Source organism: Alosa pseudoharengus, unplaced genomic scaffold (assembly GCF_046254945.1).
Source record: "Alosa pseudoharengus isolate Yale_2024_CS ecotype anadromous, Long Island Sound unplaced genomic scaffold, YU_APseudo_1.1 YU_APseudo_1.1_scf_8, whole genome shotgun sequence".
NCBI classification, from domain to species: domain Eukaryota; kingdom Metazoa; phylum Chordata; class Actinopteri; order Clupeiformes; family Clupeidae; genus Alosa; species Alosa pseudoharengus.
The window spans coordinates 32,570,424-32,594,444 of NW_027468870.1; the positions used below are offsets into that span (position 1 = coordinate 32,570,424).

At 40.9% G+C, this 24,021-nt stretch overlaps 2 protein-coding genes across 2 annotated transcripts; both read left to right on the forward strand.

Annotated features, from left to right (window-relative positions):
* The first annotated feature begins 560 nt into the window (after window positions 1-560).
* LOC143111417 (reticulon-3-B-like) lies at window positions 561-5,932 on the forward strand. The gene is made up of 7 exons (XM_076273650.1): window positions 561-2,507; window positions 3,734-4,010; window positions 4,264-4,402; window positions 4,971-5,040; window positions 5,139-5,185; window positions 5,365-5,423; window positions 5,603-5,932. The coding sequence occupies exons 1-7, from the start codon at window positions 2,426-2,428 to the stop codon at window positions 5,649-5,651; spliced, it is 723 nt and encodes a 240-aa protein (XP_076129765.1). The 5' UTR covers window positions 561-2,425; the 3' UTR covers window positions 5,652-5,932.
* A 7,747-nt stretch (window positions 5,933-13,679) lies between these two features.
* Window positions 13,680-22,755, forward strand: oatx (organic anion transporter X). The gene is made up of 10 exons (XM_076274124.1): window positions 13,680-14,084; window positions 14,253-14,356; window positions 14,904-15,058; window positions 15,322-15,486; window positions 15,725-15,852; window positions 16,046-16,161; window positions 16,246-16,460; window positions 17,186-17,294; window positions 18,020-18,226; window positions 22,638-22,755. The coding sequence occupies exons 1-10, from the start codon at window positions 13,680-13,682 to the stop codon at window positions 22,753-22,755; spliced, it is 1,722 nt and encodes a 573-aa protein (XP_076130239.1).
* The last annotated feature ends 1,266 nt before the right edge of the window (window positions 22,756-24,021 follow it).

Consider the following 24,021-nt stretch of genomic DNA (forward strand, 5'->3'; position numbering starts at 1 on the left):
GGATACCCAGATATTTGTCCAGGCTATATATTTTTTCCAACACATAGATATTTAACACAACTAATGACTCATATTGGTCTGCTTAAGTTAACTGTTTTATATGCTTGCAATAGGTTTAGGTTTTGGCTGATGGCAATGACAATACCAGCATTAATCACTCGGTTTAGATTAGAAACATGTCGACATAGGCCGTGACAGGACATTTCTAGGGGGTGGGGTATTACACGTTGTCACTGTTTCCACCAATTATATGTATCGCTGCATCATCAACAACGTTGTTGGAACTATGGTGTTCGAACGTCGGAGGTAGCGAATTGCGACACAGGTACGATGCTTTCTGGAAACAGGTGTAACAGTGTCGTTGTTTGGTCGCAAGTTGCGTCGTACCATGGTGGTTGTGCAACGTCGTTGCTAACTTTTCTAGAAACGACCCCCAGAATAGCAAACCCATTTAAAACTCACCATAGCATAACTTCTCAGATACGGCAATTAATCATGCCACAGCGGGCCAGAATAACAAACATAGCCTACCTTATCTTCTACATACATGTACATCCTCTAGGTTTGGAAATGAAGATTACTTAATCCAACATGTTATAATCCATTGAGTAGGCCTAGCCTAGCCTAGGCTATGTTAGCGTCACAAGACGAGACTTACTTAGCTACATGAAGTAAACAACTAAACAACTCTATAATTAACTCAGAAGTCAAAAGACAGTTGCTGTGTGAACCTGTGTGAGGTGAGCACGAAATAGTATGCGAAATATTAAAAATAATCACATATCACGTGTGGTGTGTAGGCTACAGTTGTGTGAAATGTAAATGTTCAGGCAGGCACTGCATTGCACGTCAAAAGCTCCGCTCTAGAATCTTTGCTGCACATATGAAATCGAATTGACCAACGACACAATTGAACGCGTCATCGTTTTAAGAAATCTTCACTTTGGAGTGCGTTTGTAAAAGTATGCGTTTGAGGGAGATAAATCTCCGATTACGTGTAAACGAAAGGGCCAAACGCATACAAAAGTATGCGTTTATTCAAATATCTAGATACGTGTAAACAGGCCCTAAGAAAACTCAGAATCGTAGACAAGGTGGGAAAGGTCAATTTATGTGTTTAGTAGGCTATGCTTAGAAACGAAATCAGCAGTGAACTTGAAAGATAACTAAAAGTAGGCTACATCAGAGCTAGAGCCGCTGTCATAGCTGACCTCAAAGTAAAGCAGGGTTCCCACTGGTCATGGAATTTCAAGAACACCATCTGCATTTTAATAAAGTATATTCCAGACATGGAAGGTCAGGGAATTATATCTTTGGGGGGCAAAGTCATGGAATATCAGGGAATTTTGGTGTAGGAGTTTTTGAATTGACTTGCCAAAATACATTATTTACACGCAGCATTGGTATTTATTGAGTTATTAGCTTTCCCCCATTACTACTTGCATGAGTGGTTGCTTGTAGTTACCCCTACCTGTTTTTTTTTAATGTCCATTTTTTAATTTCCCGATTGGTCATGGAAATTCAGGATTTTTGTCAGGGAAGTAATGGAATTTTACATTTGACTTAGAGTGGGAACCCTGGTTAAGATACACTAACAATAGCCTTTTTACAAGAGTTTATTACCCATTGCAGTGGGAAAAAGGTTTATTGTAAATGTGTTATCTTTTAGTTTATTTCACGTTCCTTGGTAAATAGAAGCAATAATAAAAATGCATTTGAGTATAGAAAATATTAAATGAATGCATGCTGGTTTAATAAACCGTGCAGACATAGGCTCCTGTATATCCTGAATCCTGATATCCCAGTGGTGGACATCTGCGGTCACATCTGGCCCTCTGACAGCGACAAGAAAATTGTGTGGCCCTCTCTATCATCAAAGTTGCCCATCCCTGGCCTACTCCTTTCTGATACTGATACTTCTGATAGTAGGCTACTGATTTCATAGGCTATTACCAAGTCAGAAGAGAAGCTGAAAATCAGGATTTGAGTCTCAACCATAGGTCTCAACCCAGCCCTCCTGTTGTTTGATGACCAATACAAAGAGGCTGAGAGAATTTGAGGGGCCTCTTTGGCTTGTGGTCCCTGGACACATTATTTATGCATACTACTACTACTATTTTAATTGAAATAGTTTAGAAATACAGAAAACCAAAGGAAAACAGTGTTAACACCTTAACTACACAAGGGAATAAAAAATAAAGAATTTCAAAAATGCATACATTCTTTTGGCAGCACACACACTATGTGTAATCTTTCACACCAAATGCCCGGCCCCTAGGAACTATTAAGACACGCCTCCACTGAATGCTTCAAGTAATTTTTAGGGAATATGTGAGGTTCAGACCTGGTGCGCATGGTGGCACGTCATACCCACCTGAAAATCCAGAGAAGTGACACTTAGCTGTGTTGCTGCAGCAGTGACAAAATGGCAGAGGCGACGGCTCCGTTTGCTCAGAACACATCATCAGGGCTAAATTCAATCGCGTCACTCCAAGATTCTTTAACAGGTAAGTTTTAAAGTCACTATTCTTGTAATTAATGTGGACCTCCTTGATATTGACTTGACTGGTTAATGCTCTCTGTTTTACACTTGATGCCTAGGTAACAGTTCAGTTGTAATTGTGACAAGTCTGAAACTCTTTACCAAAGAATAGAAAATACTTAATCCTCTATCCAATCTCAACAGTCATGGAACACAACAGAAGTCTCTGAAGTCAATGACATATCTGTATTTCTGATATTCTGTTTGTGAAAGTACGTCATTGACTTGTTTATGCAGGCCCCTAAGGTTCCAATGACATGATACAATACCTCCATGAAAGCTTGTCATTAAACATTTGCATTATAACCTGGAACATTTATTGTGAATTATTAAATTATATAACTATGATACTTACTTGTTATGATAATACTTTAATCTTAAGTAAAACTAACAGCTTGTTAAGATGAGTGCATATGCTTTTGTGTCTTGTGTAATTCAAAAAATATTACTACAGAGCTGGTTGGAAAAGGAGCTCTCCAAATGATTGGAGAGCTTAACGTGTCACTCTTTGTTTCAAACTGACCCAGTTTCTCCATAATTTTAAGGCCTAGCACATGACTTTCATTCCAATGTCTTTGTTGTGTTGGTTGTGTGTATAAATCTTTGACCTGTACTTTGTAACAAGGATAATCCTTACATAGGCTAGCTCTCACATGCAGGACTCTGAGCAAGTCACCAAAATTGCCATTTTTTTTACCATGGCCACTGCTTTTACTAGTGCATCAGTTGGACACATGATTGCAGAGACCCACTTAATTTAAAGGGTCAGTTTCAACAATGTAAGGGCCACAAACTGTGGGCTCAGAGTCTTAAAACTGCATACTGGTTCCCACTGATCTGAACCAACATATCCTGTTAAGTGTAATATGATTTTTTATATTCATAAAATACATTAACAAATATTTGGATTTCTCCAGTAATCTTATAGAGAAGCTACATACAACCAGTGGAGACATCACTTACTCAGGAAATATATATCTATACCCTCCTCCATCACACCATGAGTTAAGGTTCTGCTCAAGGTTTCTTCTTGTATCAAGGGAGTTTTGCCTTACCCCAATTACTCTTGGGTGTTCTCTGTTATGCACCTTGAAATGATTATACATTGTTTTGGCACTATATATATAAAAAAAATGGAATTGAATATGTAAGGTTATTGAAGTAACACATGGCCTGATCTTGTCTCCGCAGATGGACTGGACTCTGTGGAGGAGCTAGCGTCCCTCTCTTTTCCCATTCAACCCCCATCTCTCTCTGCAGTGCAGGAGCTGGTTTACTGGCGTGAGCCCAAGAAGTCGGCCACAGTGTTCAGCAGCTCTCTGCTGGTGCTTTTTGCCCTGGCCACGTGCAGTGCCATCACCGTCGTGTCCTATGTGCTCCTGGCTGTGCTCTGTGTCACAATCACATTCCGCGTGTACAAGTCGGTCATACAGGCCATACAGAAATCTGATGAAGGACACCCATTCAAGTAAGTGAGGAGGAGGATCATCAGGGTTCCCAAAGAAGAGAGACATACTGGTGCGGGACTTGAGAGCTCTGTACTCTATTAGGTGATAGCAGTGGTCTTATTGGTAAACACATACAAATCTAAATCAGATTGGGATAACATTGAAGACTGATAATCAACTTGAGGTCTGTAATATACCTGTGTGGTCCACAAAGTATGTGGTTCTATGTTTGTGTACCTATTGTTAATATGTAGCTCTGTATTCTGTTCACAGAAATCTGATGGCAAGAGACATCAGTATTTCACCACAGAAGTTCCGGAGGCATGTGGACTATGCCTTGACCCATATTAACCGAGGCATTTTAGAGGCTAGGAGATTGCTCCTGGTGGAGGATGTGGTGGATTCACTAAAAGTGAGTTTCTCTTCACTATACTGTTGTGTTCTGTCTTAAATCCTCTGAAGGAATGAAAAGAGATGCTTCTCATTTGAATAGTTTACAAAGTCAAGACACAATAAACCTAAGGGCTCACTCAACACACAAACACACACACACACACACACACACACACACATACACACACACACACACACACACACACCACCACCACCGGAATATAATAATCAGAGAGGCCATCTTGTGATTAAGACGTGTTGGGGGGCACAGATGCTTGGCTGATCAAAAGAATGAGATTCAGGGAGCTATGGATATTGCACAAGTTTTGTTATGTGGGTCGTGCCATTGTGAATTATTTCATTGTGAATTCATTCACCATCTATGTGTAGGTTTGGCTGTATTTCCCAGGTTCATATGTTATATACTCAGGAAAGCTGATCATGCCTCAGAAAGAAGAATGTGAGGGTGGCATGCAACCAACTCACTATACATTTAAGGAGGAATTAGCTTACAGCCCACAGACCAAACACATACCTCGTAAAAACAGTACAAATTTGAACGTTTCATTTTAACGCTGCACTTTCAGTTGGCTGGTGTGATGTGGCTGTTGACGTTTGTGGGAGCTGTCTTCAATGGTATCACTATCTTAATTCTAGGTAAGATGAGAAATGGTATAGGCGACGCTAATTTCTTGACAATTACTGTACATGTTAATGTTCATACAAATTCATTTAATTTGCTACTGTTTCAACAGCGGACATCATTTTTTTTAGCACACCTCTAGTGTACGAAAAAAATAAAGTAAGTGTTTGTGTGAATATTACTGCAATGTTAAGTCATCATAGTATTGTTTAACTCACTGTATGGTTATTTCAGTTTATATTACATACTTATACACATATCAAATACTGAATGTACTAAAATATAACATGTATTTAGAACATAACTGTTGGTTGTCTCATTTCTATTTCTTTTTCTAGACACAAATTGATCGTTACATTGAACTTGTTCGCTCTCAAATTGAAAGCAAGCTGGCAAAGTAAGTCTTTTTTACTTTACTTTTACTTTTGACTAATCTAATTCAACATCTTATCATCATCAGTTGAATATTTGAAAATTAAATTTTCTAACATAAATTGTAAGGTTTTTATAGGAAAATACAGTGGCTTATCGGTATAAACTGAGATATTCACTCTGATACTTCCCCCTCATGTCTAGGTTGCAAGATAAACTCCCGGGAGCTGTGAAACGCAGTAAAGCAGAGTGATCTGCTATTGCATCCCAAAGACCAGTGTTCTCTGCCAGATCCAAACGCCATTTTTAGCCTGACTTTGATAGGACCAAATGTTTTATAAACACCGCTACTGCAAATATTGCCAAGGCTGTCGTAATGTTTTATTTAAACCACATATTTGATAAACCTTTTGAATCATCTTTGGGTTAAATAAATGTGGCACTTTAAGTCTATGTATTGTAAAGACACAATTTCATTTTACAAGGTATTTCTGGATTATGATACCAGTTTCAGGCGGATACATCCATCTTTCCACATGTACTTCTGTGTTCATCATGGTAATAATCATATTTAGTATGATTACTAAATCATCATATTTGGTCTTTATTTTCCTCGTGCTTTGTATTAAGGCTTAGTATAGGCTACAGCTAGGGGGAGATTGTATGAATTTGGCAATATGAATTATCAACCATTTTTAATTAAGGAAACATAACGCAATATAGAGGCCTACATGACATCACAAAATAGAAGCAGTGCACTACTTCTAAATTTAAGCAATAAGCCCCGAGAGTGTTCCAGTGGTTCCAGTGAGAACACAGAGAGGTTCCAGTGATTTTACAACAGCTAAGGGGCTTGTTAGTGAAATCCTGTGCAACACTATGCCTGTTGGAATCCAGATTAATAAAAAGTACAGGAAGAATGTGTCATTGCAAGTTAGGTAAGAAGAAAGAAATGACCATATGTAGTATAACAGAGCAGCAACAAATGAATGAACTGAGTATAGAAATAAGTTCATTTAATGTAATATTTCAGAAAAGCACTGAGGCCACCTCTTCTGCCACTCTCAGTTTCACTTTTGGACAGGAAAGTGGCTGCTTATATTCTCAGAGATTTCATATTAGAACTGCTTTCATTAATGCTAATCCTAGATGATCGGCAGATCCATGATTGGAGAATAGTTTTCCCTTTCCATCCTCTGTTTGTACGACTGATGGGAGGTACCAATTTTAACTAGGTCCCGGTGTACCGTTGTCATGAACTATTGCACTGCATTATGTCTAAGAATCGTTACATTCATTACTGAATCAGGGCAGCAAAACTGTTACATCCATAACGGCAATGCCATGGTATTTAGTTGGCGTTATGGACGTGACAGTTTTGCATGGAATCATGGACGGAATATGAACTTTCGGGCCCCTGGGCCCAGATGTATTAAGGTCACCCATTAATTGTCGCATATGTGGCGGGGGGGGGGGGGGGGGGGGGGGGGGGCATTTTGGGGATGGCCAATACTAAATTCAATTAGATTCATAGCCTACATCCTGATTTGTTGATATTGAGGCAATGATTCCATGCAAAGGCATGGACCCCTTGGGCCCCTGGGCCTGGGCCCGGTAGGCCCGTGCAGTAATCCATCCCTGCATGGAATTGCCCATCACTTTTTTTAAGTCTCAAAGAGCGTTAATGCATCAGTTACAATGCTACGCAACAATCTACAATTCTGACCGTAAAAATATGTGCATTTTGTATACCCTATGAGGTTTATGCCAACAAAAGCTGGCGTGATTCTGTCAGCTATGGACAAACACCATAGTTATACAGTTTACGAGGAGGATAAGTTTGTGAGGAGAATTTCCATTAAATAACTCAAAGGTCCTATTTTTAACTCCCCATAACACCTAGTTGTACTAAAGGGTGACATTTTTGGGGAAAAGGTTAGAGGTCATAGTTTTAGTTAGCCTAGAAATCTAGACGTACCCTAGCGGCAGCAAATTACATTTGCTTCCAGGGCTAAGTTTCAGTGGTTCCATTTGCAAAACAAAGTTGACTCAGAAATCTCACACTTACAGTATTAAAATGAATAAAATGTTAAATCACACATTAGCATAGCAGCAAGACATGGGCTATCTATAGGACAGAATGTAAAGTACATAAAAAATAATTATAATAATAATAAAACATCATGGGAATGGCCCAGCTTATGGACATCTATTTAATGACTTTAAAGTCAAGATTTTGTTTTTGTTTCAGCAGGCTAGATCTAGCCATGTCTGTTTCTCTGTTGGGAGCGGAAGACTGTCAAATGCAAGATTCTCAGTTTCGGTGGGAGTAGCCTTGATATGTGTGCACAGAGGACAATGATTATCTTTTGGGGTTAGCGAATACAGGTCCACAGAGCACAAGTGCACAATAGAGCCTGAAACTAAATTAAATGACCAAAAGTCCTTTTCAAAGAAAGGAGTGAGGGACTCAATTTCCCTACCAGTGCCCCACAAAGAAAAAAAAAAAAAACTTCAAGACTTAAGCCCAAAAATAACAGGCCCACACCAGAGTTAAGACAAAGTCAAAGGTCCATTGGACACCGACCTTTGACTGTGCCAGTCCTTTCACTGCTGAAAAAACCAGCCTGACCAGCTAAAGGTGGTTTGCTGTTTGACCACCCTATGATGGTTGACCTGCTAGACCAGAAAAAATCTTGCAGAAAACATACCTTCAGCTGGTTTTCCCAGCTTATGATGGTAATTCAGCTGGTTTTGCTTGTCGTACCACCTCAAGCTGATAATTTTAGCTGGTGTTGCTGGTCTATAGTGCTGGTTTAACTGGCCATGCCAGCTTATGTTGGTCATTCTAGCAAACCAGCATGACCAGCTTGACAGGCTGGTCACCAGCATGACCATCTTGCACTAGCTGTATCCCACAAGACAGGCTGGTCACACCAGCATGACCAGCTTCCTCAGATGGTCACACCAGCATATCCAGCTGGTGGCTCAACCAGCTACACCAAGACCATAAAGCTGGAAAAAAAACAGCAAAGACCAGCTAAAACCAGCTACCAGCATAAGCTGGTTTCTAGCTAGTTTTTTCAGCATGCAGGGAGTTTTGACACCTGTCCATTGGCACTAATCAGTTTCCATATACATCTTGCTGTTGCTATAACACCTAATACCCAGATCATTTTAGTTTTGTTTTGTGCGTCTTGATTTATTTTTGGTCTAATACAAGCAAGCACATATCCTTATTGTCCTTCATCAATATACAGTATGTTTCTGTTATCATAAACCTCTTGGAACTGAGATGAAAATGAATTTTAAAGGTGGGATGGTCTATTATTGTGCCTTGGAAAAAAAAACCCTGAAAAACATAAACACAAAACTTCACTGTTCTCACAATAATGTGCTGTGGGTTTTATCTTACATGGAATGCACATATAAATAAGACACAAGTATTGTAGTTGTGTCTAAAATCTGTGCAATACAAATAATAAATTATAATGCATATAAGAATTATGTTGCATGAACAACACCAATATCCATTTTGCCATGTCACTATTACAAGCCTTTTGTGTTGCGCTGTATGTTGAACATTCTAACCAGAGAGCGTTGAAGTTAGTAATCAAGGATCTTTGTTCTAACCTTTAACATCAATGTAGCAGGACTTTGTCATTGTTTAAACCAGTATTTCATAAAACTTTTTAACCAGAGCATGCAAAAGTTCCACTAATGTTTTATGTAATGATGACTTTTTGCATTAAATGTGGGATGAGGCAGTACTCTGTTTGCTTCACTGCATGTTCTATGCCTGTCAGACTGAAAAAGTGATTTTCTGGCTATTTTAAGCATGGTTAAATGACCATAATCTAATTCAGGTATTGGGCAAGCTTGTCTTTAGGATAAGCACTGTAAATGCACAGAGTTCTGTATACCTTTGGCAGTTATGTATAACTTTATATATTTTAAATGAATGAGTGTTTAAGTAACATTAAACAGGTTTAAGTGACATTAAACAGGTTGATCTTTGTTAGGTACCATTTTGTGTTTCTGTTGCAACTACAATTTACCTTTTTATGTTTCGCTTGCACCTACCAATTCCATCAGTCTGGAACTATCCTTACTTTCATGCTGTAGTTCACTGATGAATGTTTTCATGAAGCAAGGGAACATGTCTCTTTTTATTTGTGTTTAACTGTCTGCTGTGACTGTTTGTGTTGTATTTTTGCAGTGCACAAAATGCGCTGTGACTGGCCATAAGTCACAATACATTAGGCCAAAAATATTATTTTAAAAACATGCTCTGGATTACACTTTAGCCAAGATGACTCATTTGGAAACTAACTTGACAGTCTTTCACCCTTTATGGATGCCTTGAAAGGGTTTTTGGTTCTGTGTACACTTCTAAAGATAACATGATCTGATGTTTTTGTCTAAACACGCTCACTTTGCCTATATGAAAATGAAAGTTTGAAAGGATGCCACTAGCACAGTCCTACTGCCATGGCTTACTGGTTAGCGCTTAAGACTTGTAACCGGAGGGTTGACGGTTCTATAGGACGTCACTCGTCAGGACCAATGAGGGAACTGGGAGTGGTCGAAGGAAATCGCGAAGCTTCCGCGCGCTGTTGGAAATAACAATTGATTATAGAACCCCTGTTAACCTAATGATTCTGACCCCGCTAGATATGGAGAAGTTTCAGTCAAAGTAATATTACTATCCATAGGCCGATGTAGGCCTACCCACTACCTACCCACGATACTGTTACAAGAATGCCTTCTAGCTATTTAATTAGACTCAACTTCCCCAAGAATAGTGTGCAAGGCCCTCCTCGGCTGAGGCACCATTTACTGAGTAATGACCCTAGTGTGAAGGTTGGTCAGAGGCCAGGCTTGGAATTTCACCATTCTGGGGGCAAGGCCACTTGGCCTTCAGTTGGGCATATTTGGTGGGGGGCACAAAGGCCACATGTCAGGGCACCAAGGCCAAAGTTAACTATACAGTAGTAGGCTATAAAAATGATCAAAGTTGTATTTAGCCTATTCACTGCAGTAGACCTGCATCACTGTATGAAACATTACAAAAACATGAAACATAACATATTACATAGAACTGTAAATCATCTGATCATCTAATATTTAGAGATATCTAGGCTATAACATTTATTTTATATTTGGCCTGTTATGAAATCATGTATTGAACAATTTAAGCACAGCTCAGCTTTAAGAAACTCAAATAGCCTAGATGCATGCTTAGCATTTTGTGATCATTAAGGCTACTTTCACAAACTCTTAGTCAGCTGTCCTCTGATTTACCAATAGCTAATTGGTAATATGGCGATATTTGTAACATTTATTTTGTATTTGGCCCGTTATGAAATCATGTGGAACAATTTAAACACATTGAAAACTTAAAGCCCAAATTTGGAGACACCCATGCATGTCGAAATGTACTGCAAATTCAAAACTGGATTACTCTGGAACGGCTAACTGTACATGGGACTGCTTTACAGCTTTGTGTTCGGTAAGGTCTGCTGTTTATTCTGATATATGGTTTGTCACGTGTTAAAAGAAGGGTTCGTGAAGTATTCCACCGAGATGAATGGGTAGGGAGATCATGGGACACAAAACCTTCAGTAGAATGATTAAATTAAATTATATTATTTACTTTTCTCGCGAACCGTTCAACACAGCAATTATCGGCTAACATCATTTAAAAGCTGAGAAAAAGCTCGTTCATGTGATACTTGTGATGTCTGTGTGATGAATAGGCTACTTTGCGAGTAGTTCAACTGAGAAGAGTGAATGGTGAATTCTTTCTTTCTTGCACTGTCACTTTCTCCACTGCGTAAAAAGACTAAATTAATTTGCACTGTGAATGCTAAGATTATTTTGACAGGCCACAGGCTAAATAAAAATCGCTATTAGTAGGACGCAAAGCAGAATATTGAAAGAAGGGGGCACCAAGGCCACCGTGGCCTGTAAACCTCTGATTTTCAAAGGGGCCTCACGGCCAACGCAAGGGGCAGCGACGGTTGTGGCCGCCATGAAATTCCTACCCTGTCAGAGGCTATAGTGCTGGCCTGGACCACTATACTCATCTGGACAGAACATCTTACCGAAGCTACAGAGGGTTCAGGGTGTGCTAAGATTAGCTGTCTAATTCCAGACTACTAATAAAATCAGTGACCCACCACAGTAGCCTACAATATGATGGCCAGTTCTCCTGGTAGCATGCCTACTTTCACTGATTTAGCCCCACGGCCCTAGGGACTAATCCTAGCCATTCCCCCTGGCACATCTTAAACTTTGAGGGATATCTAAAGAAATTCTAGAAAACTATGCGGGTCAAAGCATAACAATTTATTTGTCGGATACAATCTATTCATCCAATACATTATAGAAGGTACATCTAAATGAATAATGTGAAAGTTACGAAAACAGGTTAAAGGATCATTTAGGAAGCCATATGAAGCAATCAGAGAATGAACATACCAGCTCAGAGGATGATGACTACACACCTTAGTGGTGCGGGAGATTCTGACAACAGAATGGCTCCCAGAATGCTCTGTAAACTTCACTTAAATAGGCTACCTAGTTTGTGGTTGGTTACATTGATATGGATCACATGAATGGAGGTCAGCTGATTTGGGATCACATGGTTGGAGGTCATCTGATTTGAGAGTACTTTGATGAGACTTGAGACCATTGTTGTAGTGAGAGTGAATCAATCAAGACATGACAAGGTATACATTTGATGTCCTGTCCCTATAGTTAACTGCTCCTGTGGACATGTGACAGTAGGCCCACAATAGGCCCACACTTAGAAGTTGATCAAGAGTCAATATATGACTGAAAAGATTATCATCAGCCTGGTAATTAGAATCCTTACAGTTCGAACTCCGACCAGTAGGCACGGCTGAAGTGCCTTGTGAGCAAGGCACCTAACCCCTTACTGCTCCCCGAGCGCCGCTGTTGTTGCAGGCAGCTCACTGCGCCGGGATTAGTGTGTGCTTCACCTCACTGTGTGTTCACTGTGTGCTGAGTGTGTTTCACTAATTCACGGATTGGGATAAATGCAGAGACCAAATTTCCTCACAAAAGTATATATACTTATACTCTCTCCTGCACAGGAGGTCAGTGCTTTGACCAGGAGATGGCAGCAAAAGTCTGTCACTGAGGGTAATCAACAAGCATTCAAGAAGTCAGGCATTCAGGAGTCAGCCAGTTCTTTGGCATGTAGGGCATTGAGGAGATAAGAGTCACACTTCACTAATGAAGATGTTAAACATGTCACGTTAGAGTCTGCAGATTGTCATGTCAAGGCTTTCTGGGAAGTCAATCATGAATGATTCCTCACCAAGTTAGTTGTTAACTGAGGGTCCCTGCTATTCAACTTCTATAGGCTAAAAATGTGCACGTAAGTCCTCAGCAAATGAGGGTAGGCCTATAACACTAAGGAAAATTAAGCAATACAAACTGACAAAAAGGACCACACAAAGCAGGTCAGATAGGCTACATTAAAAAGTTGAAATCTTAGCCCACCACCAACCAATCAAGTAAAACATTTCCACCAAAATAATGAATAGGCCTACTAAATATTGTATAGGCTACACTCATTGTAATCTACAGTCAATTCTCTGAAGTTGGTTTATTGGTGGATTATTATGTCTGAGTTGAGTTCTGAGTGCCTATTTGTCCGGCACAAGCGCTTTATAGAAATTCCATCGAGGGATTTTCTTTTTTTCTTTTTACCACAATAACACGATTACCGAATTTTAATTACAGAGAAAGTGCAGAGGAAAGCGTTACCTGGTGTCAACAAAAATGTAGCCTATACTGAAACGAATTAACAATTCAGAAAATTGAATAAATTTACAAATTAAGGCGACTGCCACTGCTAAATTTACAAGTCGATCAACTTGGGCATGTTTCTCCAGTAAGGGACAATGGTGCTAATGGAAAGATAGGCATCTTCAAAACGGACCATGACCCCACACTAGCCTACTGCGCTTCAAACAACCATTAACCCTGTAACAGATCATTTGTGGTGTTTCAGTCACCGTACAGCCTCGAGGTGTGACAACCCCATTATAAAAACTGGAGGCCATTTAAATTAAACAATCGTCCCCCCAAAAGCAAAGGATTTGAAGGGAATGGAGTTCTGCAGAAACCTACAGGACAAATTGAATATTCCGACTAAGAAAAAATAGAATACCAAATATACAGCTTGAATGGTGCATCTAAGTCAGTTTGATCAAAATCGTTTTCAACTGCGGAGGAGACCTTCAAGATGGGATTTTCGGATATTTTGGACGAAATTGGCGGATTTGGACGGTTCCAGTGGATTCACGTCACTTTATTGTCTATTCCCGGTCTACTTATGGCTAGCCAAAATTTGCTTAACAACTTCACAGCTGGGATTCCAGGACACCACTGCACCATACCAAACATCACCCACACAAATGACCAGAATATCACTATGGAACCCCTCGGTACAGATGAACTTCTTCGCGCATTTATTCCATTCGACAAGAGCTCGTCCAAGTTTACAAAATGCACAAGATATGTGGAGCCGCAGTGGCATCTTGCAAGTGTTAACATCACTGGGACTAACATAACAGAGCCTGAGGTAGAGACATGCCAAGATGGTTGGACTTATCAAAGAACTGAGTTTATCTCCACAATAGTATCAGAGGTAAGTTATTGCCACTTGTTGGAAATAGCAAAAAGTCTATTAGCGCATTTTATTGCCTTTAATTAATTGCCTAATTTAGCTTGTTAAAATATGGTCTTATTTCACTATTAAAAGAATGCGTATAAAGGGTGGTTATTATACAAGTATTCTACTTTTTGTCGTCTTCAGTGGGATCTGGTGTGCAAATTGCGCCCTCTGAAGCAGATGAGCCAGACCATTTATATGGGGGGTGTGCTTGCAGGTGCTATCATATTCGGGGGCCTATCAGACAAGTAAGTCTCCGGAATTTCTGAAAAGTTCTAATTACATTTTCTTATTAACAGCATTTTATCAAACCCTCTCCTTGTGGATACAACTGAAGAGGGTCAAGTTTAGCCAATGGCCCCCTTTCAAACACTCTTACAAATAAATATAAATATTGTTTTCAAAAATGTTCATTGACATGACACTCCCCATCTCTGTTCCCATTTAGCATCACTGTTTTAATCACTTTTGACTGTGTTATAATTGATGACCCATAACGGAAACTAAAGGCTGAACTGTAACTGATTTACTACAGTCACACAGGAACAGAAATAAACCATTACAGCAAAGCATTAAGTGGCTAATGACCTAATAAGCCTCAAAATTAGTGCTGAGTTCTGTCAAAACGAAATACCCGACAAAGTCCAAACAGTGGAAGCCTAATTGAGGGTCATACAGTGCACACTTTTACATTACACTTTCAACAGTAGCTTTAATGAAAAAGCATAGCAATGCATCAGGCTTGGAGCTTCATTTTCTTCAAGGTCCAAATGCTGTCTCCTCTGTCCTTTTCAGGTTCGGTCGAAGGATCGTGTTGGTTTGGTCCTATTTCCAGCTAGCGACACTGGGGACGTTCACAGCACTGGCCCCCTCCTACCTGGCATACTGTGTGTTCCGTTTCTTATCAGGCATGGCCGTGTCAGGGATCATCCTCAACTCTGTCTCCCTCAGTGAGTGTCCCTAACCAGTCCTCTGCTGGCTCAATACCCATTTGGTCAGATTGCACTTTGCCACAAGTGTCATTAAAACATGGACAGAAATGCTGCGTGTAACATAAAGCGGACATCCAGCGTGTTGGACTTGTGTAAGCTTTAGCAAGCCAGTGCAACTTATTGCTCTTGTACTTAAAACTACTTAACTTTGGACTTTGTATGTGTGTGAAATTAAACCTTTCACTGACTCTGAACTCTGTGAACTTGTCCCCCCACCCCAGAGGTGGAGTGGATTCCTACCAAGACGCGCACTGTGGTGGGGACGCTGTCCTCCTTCTTCTTCACCTTTGGCCAGATGGTCCTGGCTGGAGTGGCGTACAGCCTGAAGGACTGGCGAAAGCTGCATGTGGCTGTGTGTGCTCCCTACTTTGTTTTTGCCCTCTACAGCTGGTGAGGCCACAAGTTATTTGGGGTTACTAATCTCTCACTGTTAGCATTCCACAACACAAGATTCAAAAGTGTTCAATCACAAATGACTGCATCATCAGTATTATAGAGTATTGTATTCATATATATATAAATTAAAGATTGATAGATTGACTGATGTACTGTTTATCATACAGTACAGATCACAGTAATCAGGTTCCTGCAGATTGACAGAGTTGCTGTGTGTGTGTTTGTTGTGTTGGTGGTACTCTGAGTCTGCACGCTGGCTGGTGCTAAATGGCCGATCTAAAGAGGCCCTGAAACACATCCACAGAGTGGCCAGAATTAACGGCAAGCCAGAAATGATGGATAAGATCACTCTAGAGGTTAGTGACTATGGACTTAAATTCATGAGAGGTGGTATGTATGTATGTATGTATGTATGTAGGTCTACATACAGCTACTATATGTATGTGTGCGCGTACAGTATAGGTCCACATGGTAGGATGTATGTTGTTAAACATAAATTAAGACAGTCATATTATTCAATACTGTGTGTGTGTTTATGTGTGTCTTTAGGTTTTGGAATCTCACATGCAAAAGGAAGTGCAGTCCAGTAAGTCAACCTTCACTGCGTATGACTTGCTGCGCACACCTGTGATGAGAAGAATATCAATATGTCTTGTGGCTGTTTGGTGAGGATTGTGATCATCTTTGCACAAATATAAATTACATATCATAATGAAAAGTCACAGAATTGTCTTATCCCTCTTTGGCAGGTTTTCTACAAGCTTTGCCTATTATGGATTGGCCATGGATTTGCAAAAGTTTGGTGTAGATATCTACGTGATGCAGTGTATATTCGGAGTGGTGGACTTCCCTGCCAAACTGGTTGCACTGATGATGCTGAGCTTCCTTGGACGGCGCATCACCCAGTCCACATGTCTCTTCATGTCTGCTATAGTCATCTTTTCCAACATTTTCATCGCAAAAGGTTAATCCATGACGTATTGTATATCTGTAAAGACTTTCAATTTCTCAATTTGCCAAACAGTGTGTTTTGTTAAGATGGTAATATGCATTAAAAATCAACAGATATTGCAGGCATACAAATTATAGTTATACCCTTGTTTACATTAATTTCCTTTTTAGTCATGAGAAGACTGCATGAATATTATTAAATTGTTCTCTTTCAGCCGAGTTCACTCTTATGTAAACCAATGTTAACTTATTCACGGGTGACGTCATTGATCTGAATGAATCTCCAATTCACCGAGCTCTGCAAATTCGGACCAGCTTGGGTACACCTCCCTGACCCACGTGGAGCCCCCCAAACACTTCCACTCTCGGATGTCCGGTTATAAACATAACCTCAGTTCTCTGAAGGAGAACACAACATGAACCTTTTCTAGTCTTATTGGCTCTCTGGACCTGGTCCATTGGATTACTTCACAATGCCAGAGGTCCTTTGGCTATAAATAGGCAGAAGCCCACAAAAAAATCCCTGAGATTCATTTCAGGATCAGATCGATAACGTCATCTGAGAATGACTTCCCATTGGTTAACGTCTCATGCTCTCTTACAGAGAACAGGAGAGAACCTAGAGGTTATATTCATAACCATATGTTTTCTATCTTTTTGTTATGATGTTCATGTAGATTCATTTTATTGACTGGGTACACCCTATTAACCTTATTTGAAATCTTTGGTCCACCACAGAATACCACACTGTTCGGACAACGTTGGCGGTTCTTGGGAAAGGTTTCACCTCTTCCTCATTCACGTGTGTCTACCTGTACACTGGGGAGCTGTACCCAACTGTCCTCAGGTACTGTGGCTAAGCCAATCTGATGTGACTGTTGTAACTAGTGACATAGTAACGGGCCTTAGGTATATGCTTCGTCTTACATATAATAGGACCAGGGGTTAAAGTGGGGAACGAGGGGTGGGGGGGATGGGGGGGACGGGTAGGAACGCAGTTCAGCCACCTCAGATAAATTAATAATAAATATATTCTTTCATACCAATGATATAGCGTGATGATATTGTTAAAATAAATGATGAGTTCATTTTTTGCATACAGAGGTGACCAAGAAGCTAGCAATTCAAGTATTGCTACACCACAATACTCAATATGTTGTCCAATGGGGAGTAATTTTCCCCCGTTGCACCGACACTGGATTTTAGGGTTCCCCCACCTGCCAAATCCCACTTTAACCACTGAATAGGACACTATTGCTTTATACTGTCTGGTATAAAATATTAAGTTGAAGGTGTTGTCCATGGTCATAGTATAGCAATCCATTTTGTGTTAAAGGTGTACACACAGTTCTGACATTTATAAACGGGTAATGAACAAAGTAGCTCGGAATAAGCCATACTCTGTTCCAGCCAATCAAACAAATTGCTTTAGGGGCATGTGGAGGGGTGTAACTGGCTGTTGAGCTCAAATTTCAATAACCCTCTGCCAGAATCATGGCTTGCACCTTTAACACAAACATATCATTATGGTTTTGTTCTGGTCTACATCAGTGTTATCTCTCTCTCTTATAGACAAACAGGTATGGGCTTCACCTCCACCATGTCCAGGATAGGCTCAATGGCGGCCCCTGCTGTTCTAATCCTGGACGAAGTGTTGCCTGCCCTGCCCAGCATCGTCTATGGGGGGGCTGCTGTGATTGCTGGAGTGTTTGCTCTCTTCCTACCTGAGACACTCAATGTTCCTCTACCTGAGACTGTAGATGACGTTGAAGAAAAATGGTAATGTACAATTGCTGTATTTCTATACCTTAGTCTCTTGTAATCTATGGTCTTGTTAATGAACCTAAGATATGTAGAATATTACACATATCTACACATCTTGATCTTGGGCCTGATTAGTAACAACAATGAACAGCTCTACTTGGATCAGGTTGATGAGGTGGCACAGTGGTGTCAATCTAACAGCTTGACACTTAATGTCAATAAAACCAAGGAAATGGTAGTGGATTACAGAAGGCAGCAGCAGAACTACAGTTACACCCCACTAATGATCAGCGGGCAATCTGTAAAGAGAGTCACAAGTTTTAAATACCTTGGTGTCCACATTACTGAAGACTTAACATGGACTGTTAACACTCAATATGTTCTGAAGAAGTCCAGACAACGACTCTACTTCCTTCGTCAGCTAAGGAAATTCAAAGTTTCTACATCCATCATGAAGGCCTTCTACACTTCAGCGGTTGAGAGTGTTCTAACTGGTAGCATCATCACCTGGTATGGGAACGCCACAGTTAGAGATTGTAGTACTCTGCAGAGAGTAGTGCGCTCAGCTGAACGTACTATAAGAACTCAACTCCCTGCTCTACAAGATATCTATTCCAGAAGAGTACTCCAAGAGCCCAAAAGATTCTGAAGGACTCTTCTCATCCTAACAATGAATTATTCCTACCGCTGAAATCAAGAAGACACCTATGTAGTCACAAAGCCAGAACTGAGAGACTCAGGAGAAGTTTTTATCCCCAGGCCATCCGAACTCTGAACTCACACTATACTGACTTTGCACACATTCACTCCTCAGCACTCTCAAACATTTCCCAACCCTGAACTCACACTATACTGACTTTGCACTCATTCACTCCTCAGCACTCATGACCCCCCCCCCCCACACACACACACACACCTACATGACTTTTAGCACTTTTACATCCCTCTCCCTATGCTACAGACCTTTTATTTATTTTCTTATTTCATCACACATCAAAACACACACACACACACACACACACATATCTGACTTTCTCCAACTTTTGCACATCCCCATAGAACTTTTTATTTATTATTTTTGATTTCTCCTCCATTTATCTTTCCATGTCCTTGATTGTGGGCAGCCGTGGCCCACTGGTTAGCACTTTGGATTTGTAACCGGAGGGTTGCAGGTTCGAGCCCCGACCAGTGGGCCGCGGCTGAAATGCCCTTGAGCAAGGCACCTAACCCCTCACTGCTCCCCGAGGGCCGCCTCACTGCGCCGGGATTAGTGTGTGCTTCACCTCACTGTGTGTTCACTGTGTGCTGTTTGTGTTTCACTAATTCACCGATTGGGTTACTTACATCATCACTGTAATCACCTCACATACATACAGCACACTGCTTGCTACAGTAAGCCTCCTCTACATACTTGCTGCACACTGCCCCCCCCCCCTCCCTACATACACAGCACATTGTCTTCTCCAACACACATCCTCTACATACTTACAGCACACTGCCCCCACCTACCCACACACACACTACACACACACACACACACACAGTCACTGCTCCACTCCCCTCCCGCCCACACACACATCTTCACTGTCATCACTCACATACATCATACATACAGTACTCTGCTTGCAATAGTCCCGCGCACGCTTGCAATAGTCCCGCGCGCTTCAAAACTTTTATTGACACGTCATATTTACAGGTTTTTGGTTCATACTTTTTGGTATGAGGCAGGTGTGAAGACTCAATACAAATTTAATTGAGGACATCTGTACGCACAACTCTTTCTTACCATGCTGTGTTTAGAAAAATGTATTTACTTTGTATCGCACCAATATTGCTGCCCTTGCAGCACCGAGTCACTATAGCTATAGGCTAAGTAGCCTAATAAGCAAGTAGGCTAAGATGTGTGTGTTCTGGTGGATGATGGAGCGATGCAATGGGCCAGCTTATCAAACTTACCAGCAGACAGAAGAACGTACTCGTAGTGCTTTTTCCTTCATCAGCTCTTCCTTCGTTCATTGCTCGCACATCCCACGTTCTTCTTTTCTTCAGGCGTTTCAGGCTTCTTTGGTGGTTGTGTCCTACTTTCAGGCTCGACGTACCGCCCCCAGTTGGTGGGGCAGAGTATCACAGTTAATCTGTAGTGCGCAGGCGCTAACCTTTTTTTTTAACGATTTAACGCTCATTCAGGACAGCAGAAGTTGAAGTATGCTTCACGTCCACGGCAAAAATGACGCACGTCTTGGACACGCGCAAATGTGACGCACGACCATACCAGAGCCTTAAGTCCCTTCACCATACTTGTCGTACACTGCCCCCCCCCCCCTCTCCCCTACATACACAGCACATTATTTCATCAGGAAGCTTCTCCAACACACATGCAGGTATGGATTACTGCACGGGCCTACCGGGCCCAGGCCCAGGGGCCCAAGGGGTCAGGGGGCCCTGAAGCCTAAGCCTTTGCATGTAATCATTGCCTCAATATCAACAAATCAGGATGTAGGCTATGAATCTTTCCAGAATACAGGAAATCGCATCAAACAAATTAAAACATTTCTGGGGGAGGACCCCCAAACCCCCCCTCCCACATATACGACAATAAGTGGGGGGCCCTTAATACATCTGGGCCCAGGGGCCCGAAAGTTGATAATCCGCCCATGCACACATCCCCAACATACTTACAGCACACTGCCCCCCCCCCCCCCCCCCAAATACACAGCACATTGTCTCATGAGGAAGCTTCTCCAACACACATATTGCACACTGCCCTCTCCCCACATACACAGCACACTGTCCCATCTCCCTTGTCATCCCCCCAACACACACACCAAGACCCCTGGCAGTTGGGTTAGCCCCTTGAGCCGTGGATCTGCCCAAGGTTTCTTCCTTGCCCCTGTTGCTCTTGGGTGATCCTTGTTGGTGCCCCCCCAATCCCAATCCTCCCCCACCTTTCTTATGCAGCCCTTGCCACTTAGGCCTAGTCCACACGTACCAAACCGATCTTTTTTTCCTCCGTCTTCCCTGGAACCGTATCAAGAATATTTGCGTCCAAACGGATCCATCTCAACACGACTCAACCCGTTACTTCATATCCCAGGCCTATAGGTCGAACTTTTTCTTTAGAGAAATTTACCAAATCTTGCGCTGTAGGCTATACAAACAGACAGAATAGGCTACGACGAAATGGCTAGTGCAAGGAAACCAGAATTGTTTGTGTGGACTTATAGTGAACTGTCAACTGTAGTCAACTGTAAAACTAATAAACTTAATTTTTACGGTTTGTGAAGGGTGCAGTCCCGTCCTTTATTTGGCTAACGCAGGTAAAAATAATCTCCTTTACTTTCTTTGGTTGTAGGATAGTCCGCGATTCACATTAGTTTTGGTTATCACCGCAAGTGCAAAGGCGTACCCAAGTTCTAGGCTATTCCGTCGCCACATTTATAATATTGCTATAATACCTTTGTTAGTAACAGTCGATACTTTTGCTTGCATCAAATCGCGCATTCGCATTTAGTGCGCATAGGCTTAACATGAGTTCTAAGCGTCTTTGTACATATCTGACTTGACTATGAATGCATTTATTTATGTTGTGAGACATGTAAAATAAATTAATGACACCGGCACTACGCACAAATTAATGTAAACTTACACCGCACTTCCCTAATAACTTAAGTTCTCTCGCGTCACTGACAGCAGCTAAATGCATAAAAAACACCGGGAAAAACAGTGTTCAGTCCAACAAGTCATAAGCTATCGGCGCTGCGCAGCATCAGTTGTGATATTTATCCTACGGAGTGTAATCGTAGGTAATGTCATGTATGAAAACTAGTATTGTTAGGCAATACTATAAGTGTCAAGTCCAGGGCAGCTGAGGTGTGGCGATGACATCATCGATACGAATTCAAAAGGGCTACGATTTCAGATTTTTCCACACTGGGACCAGGTTTCAAAAAAGTGCGGTTTCGGGCAGTGCGTTTACAGGATTAACAGGTTTACCCCCCATAAATGCACAAATAGGCTGACACCAGACATAATTTCACTGCATTTCTTACATCCATATGCATGTGACAAACGTCCTTGTATCCTTGTACATAACTACTTGATGACTGACTTAGAGATTATTCAGTGTTTCCCATACATTGACTTATATTACACCACAATATCAACATTGACCACCACACAATGATTTTCCAGGTTGTGCTAAATTGTGCTTAAATCTGGTTAGCATCATATCCATGCTGCGCTAATTTGTTAAAAATTGTTGCATTCAAGTTAATTCTGCAAACCTACCACCACAAATAGAATGAAATTCTGTGGGAAACACTGTTATTTATCTCTATGCATTGTAAAAATGAATAGCCTTGACAGACCATAAATGACTCCATAAAAATAGGCATAATGAGTTCACTTTGTCTGCATTTTGATGTAGGTCAAAAGAGCCTCATGTGCAGAAACAGGCTGAAAAGGAGAGCGTGGCCCTTAAGGACATGAAAGAAGAAGGTGAAGAATGCGAGGATGGGAAAACATCTGGACTTAATGCTTTATGAGCACTGGCATAGTAGTATGCATACTAACAGATTAACTGATGTAAGTGAATTGGAATGGAATCAGTATTAGCAAGTGTGTGCACTGCAGGTGTCCTTCACCCAAAGGGTAATGTATAAAAACACAGTTCCCTCTGAAGAAAGGATAGAAAAACCAATTGTTCTTGGATTAAAATGGTGCGTGGGGTTTACTGATAATCCACTCTGCCTTGTTTGTTTTCTAAATATTACTTCCATAAACTGCCAAGAAGTCATTTAATGGGACTAAACTCACCATTCCTTTTTTAACATGGTCTTAGATGAAATTACTATGTAAGAGACATGTTGCTTAGATCACTACTGACATTTCTCATCTACCTTTTGTAAACATTAATTTTCAGATTTTTAATCTAATAATAGGCTATTTGTATCTATGTTATTTGCATGCTTTAGTAACTGGATTCGAGCTGATGTATTAGCCGGACAGGCAAGTTGGCCTATTCTGTTGCTAGAATAAAACTGTCTGTTCTTCCAGTTTACATAAGCTACTTTATTTTATTGCTTCTAAAAATAATAATGTATTATTATTTTGAGTGACAACATTCTAGATTTATATCTCTTGTCACATCCTGGATGACATATTTCTCTCACACGTTTAGGAAACAGAATGGTATTCAGTTGGCTACAATTCAGCAATCTCACCACTATGCTACACACTGTGGCTCTGAATATATTTTCACTGAATGATTCTATTAACCCTCCTTTGTGGATACACCTGCTGGACCAGGTAATGATGGTGACCAGCGATGATGATCATTCTAGCTGGTTTTGCTGGTCACCAACAGGATCAGCTTGATAAGATGGCCACACCAGTACAACCATTAAATCACTGAAGACCATCTTAGACCAGCTCAATCCAGCTACCAGCATAAGATGTTTTTTAGCTGTTTCATTAGGCCTACATTAGGCCTATTTATTTAATTATAGCCAGGTGTCACACTTACCACATAACATTGAGAATGATAAATTCACAATCTTTCATAATACTCACCATTAAAATAGGTTCATTATTGAGCCTGATAGGGATTACACCTGGTTGACATGTTTTGTCCCATTTCTCCAGCCAGTCTCCAGTGGTCATCAGCCAGTTCGACTGCCCGTTGGCACAAATGGTCGCAGAGGGCGCTGCCATCTCATTTCTCGTGTCGCGATTGTTTTTATAAGACTGATTGGTAGGCTACTATGGAGTAATGAATAGCATAAGCAATTTCTGAAAAAAGAGGTGCTATT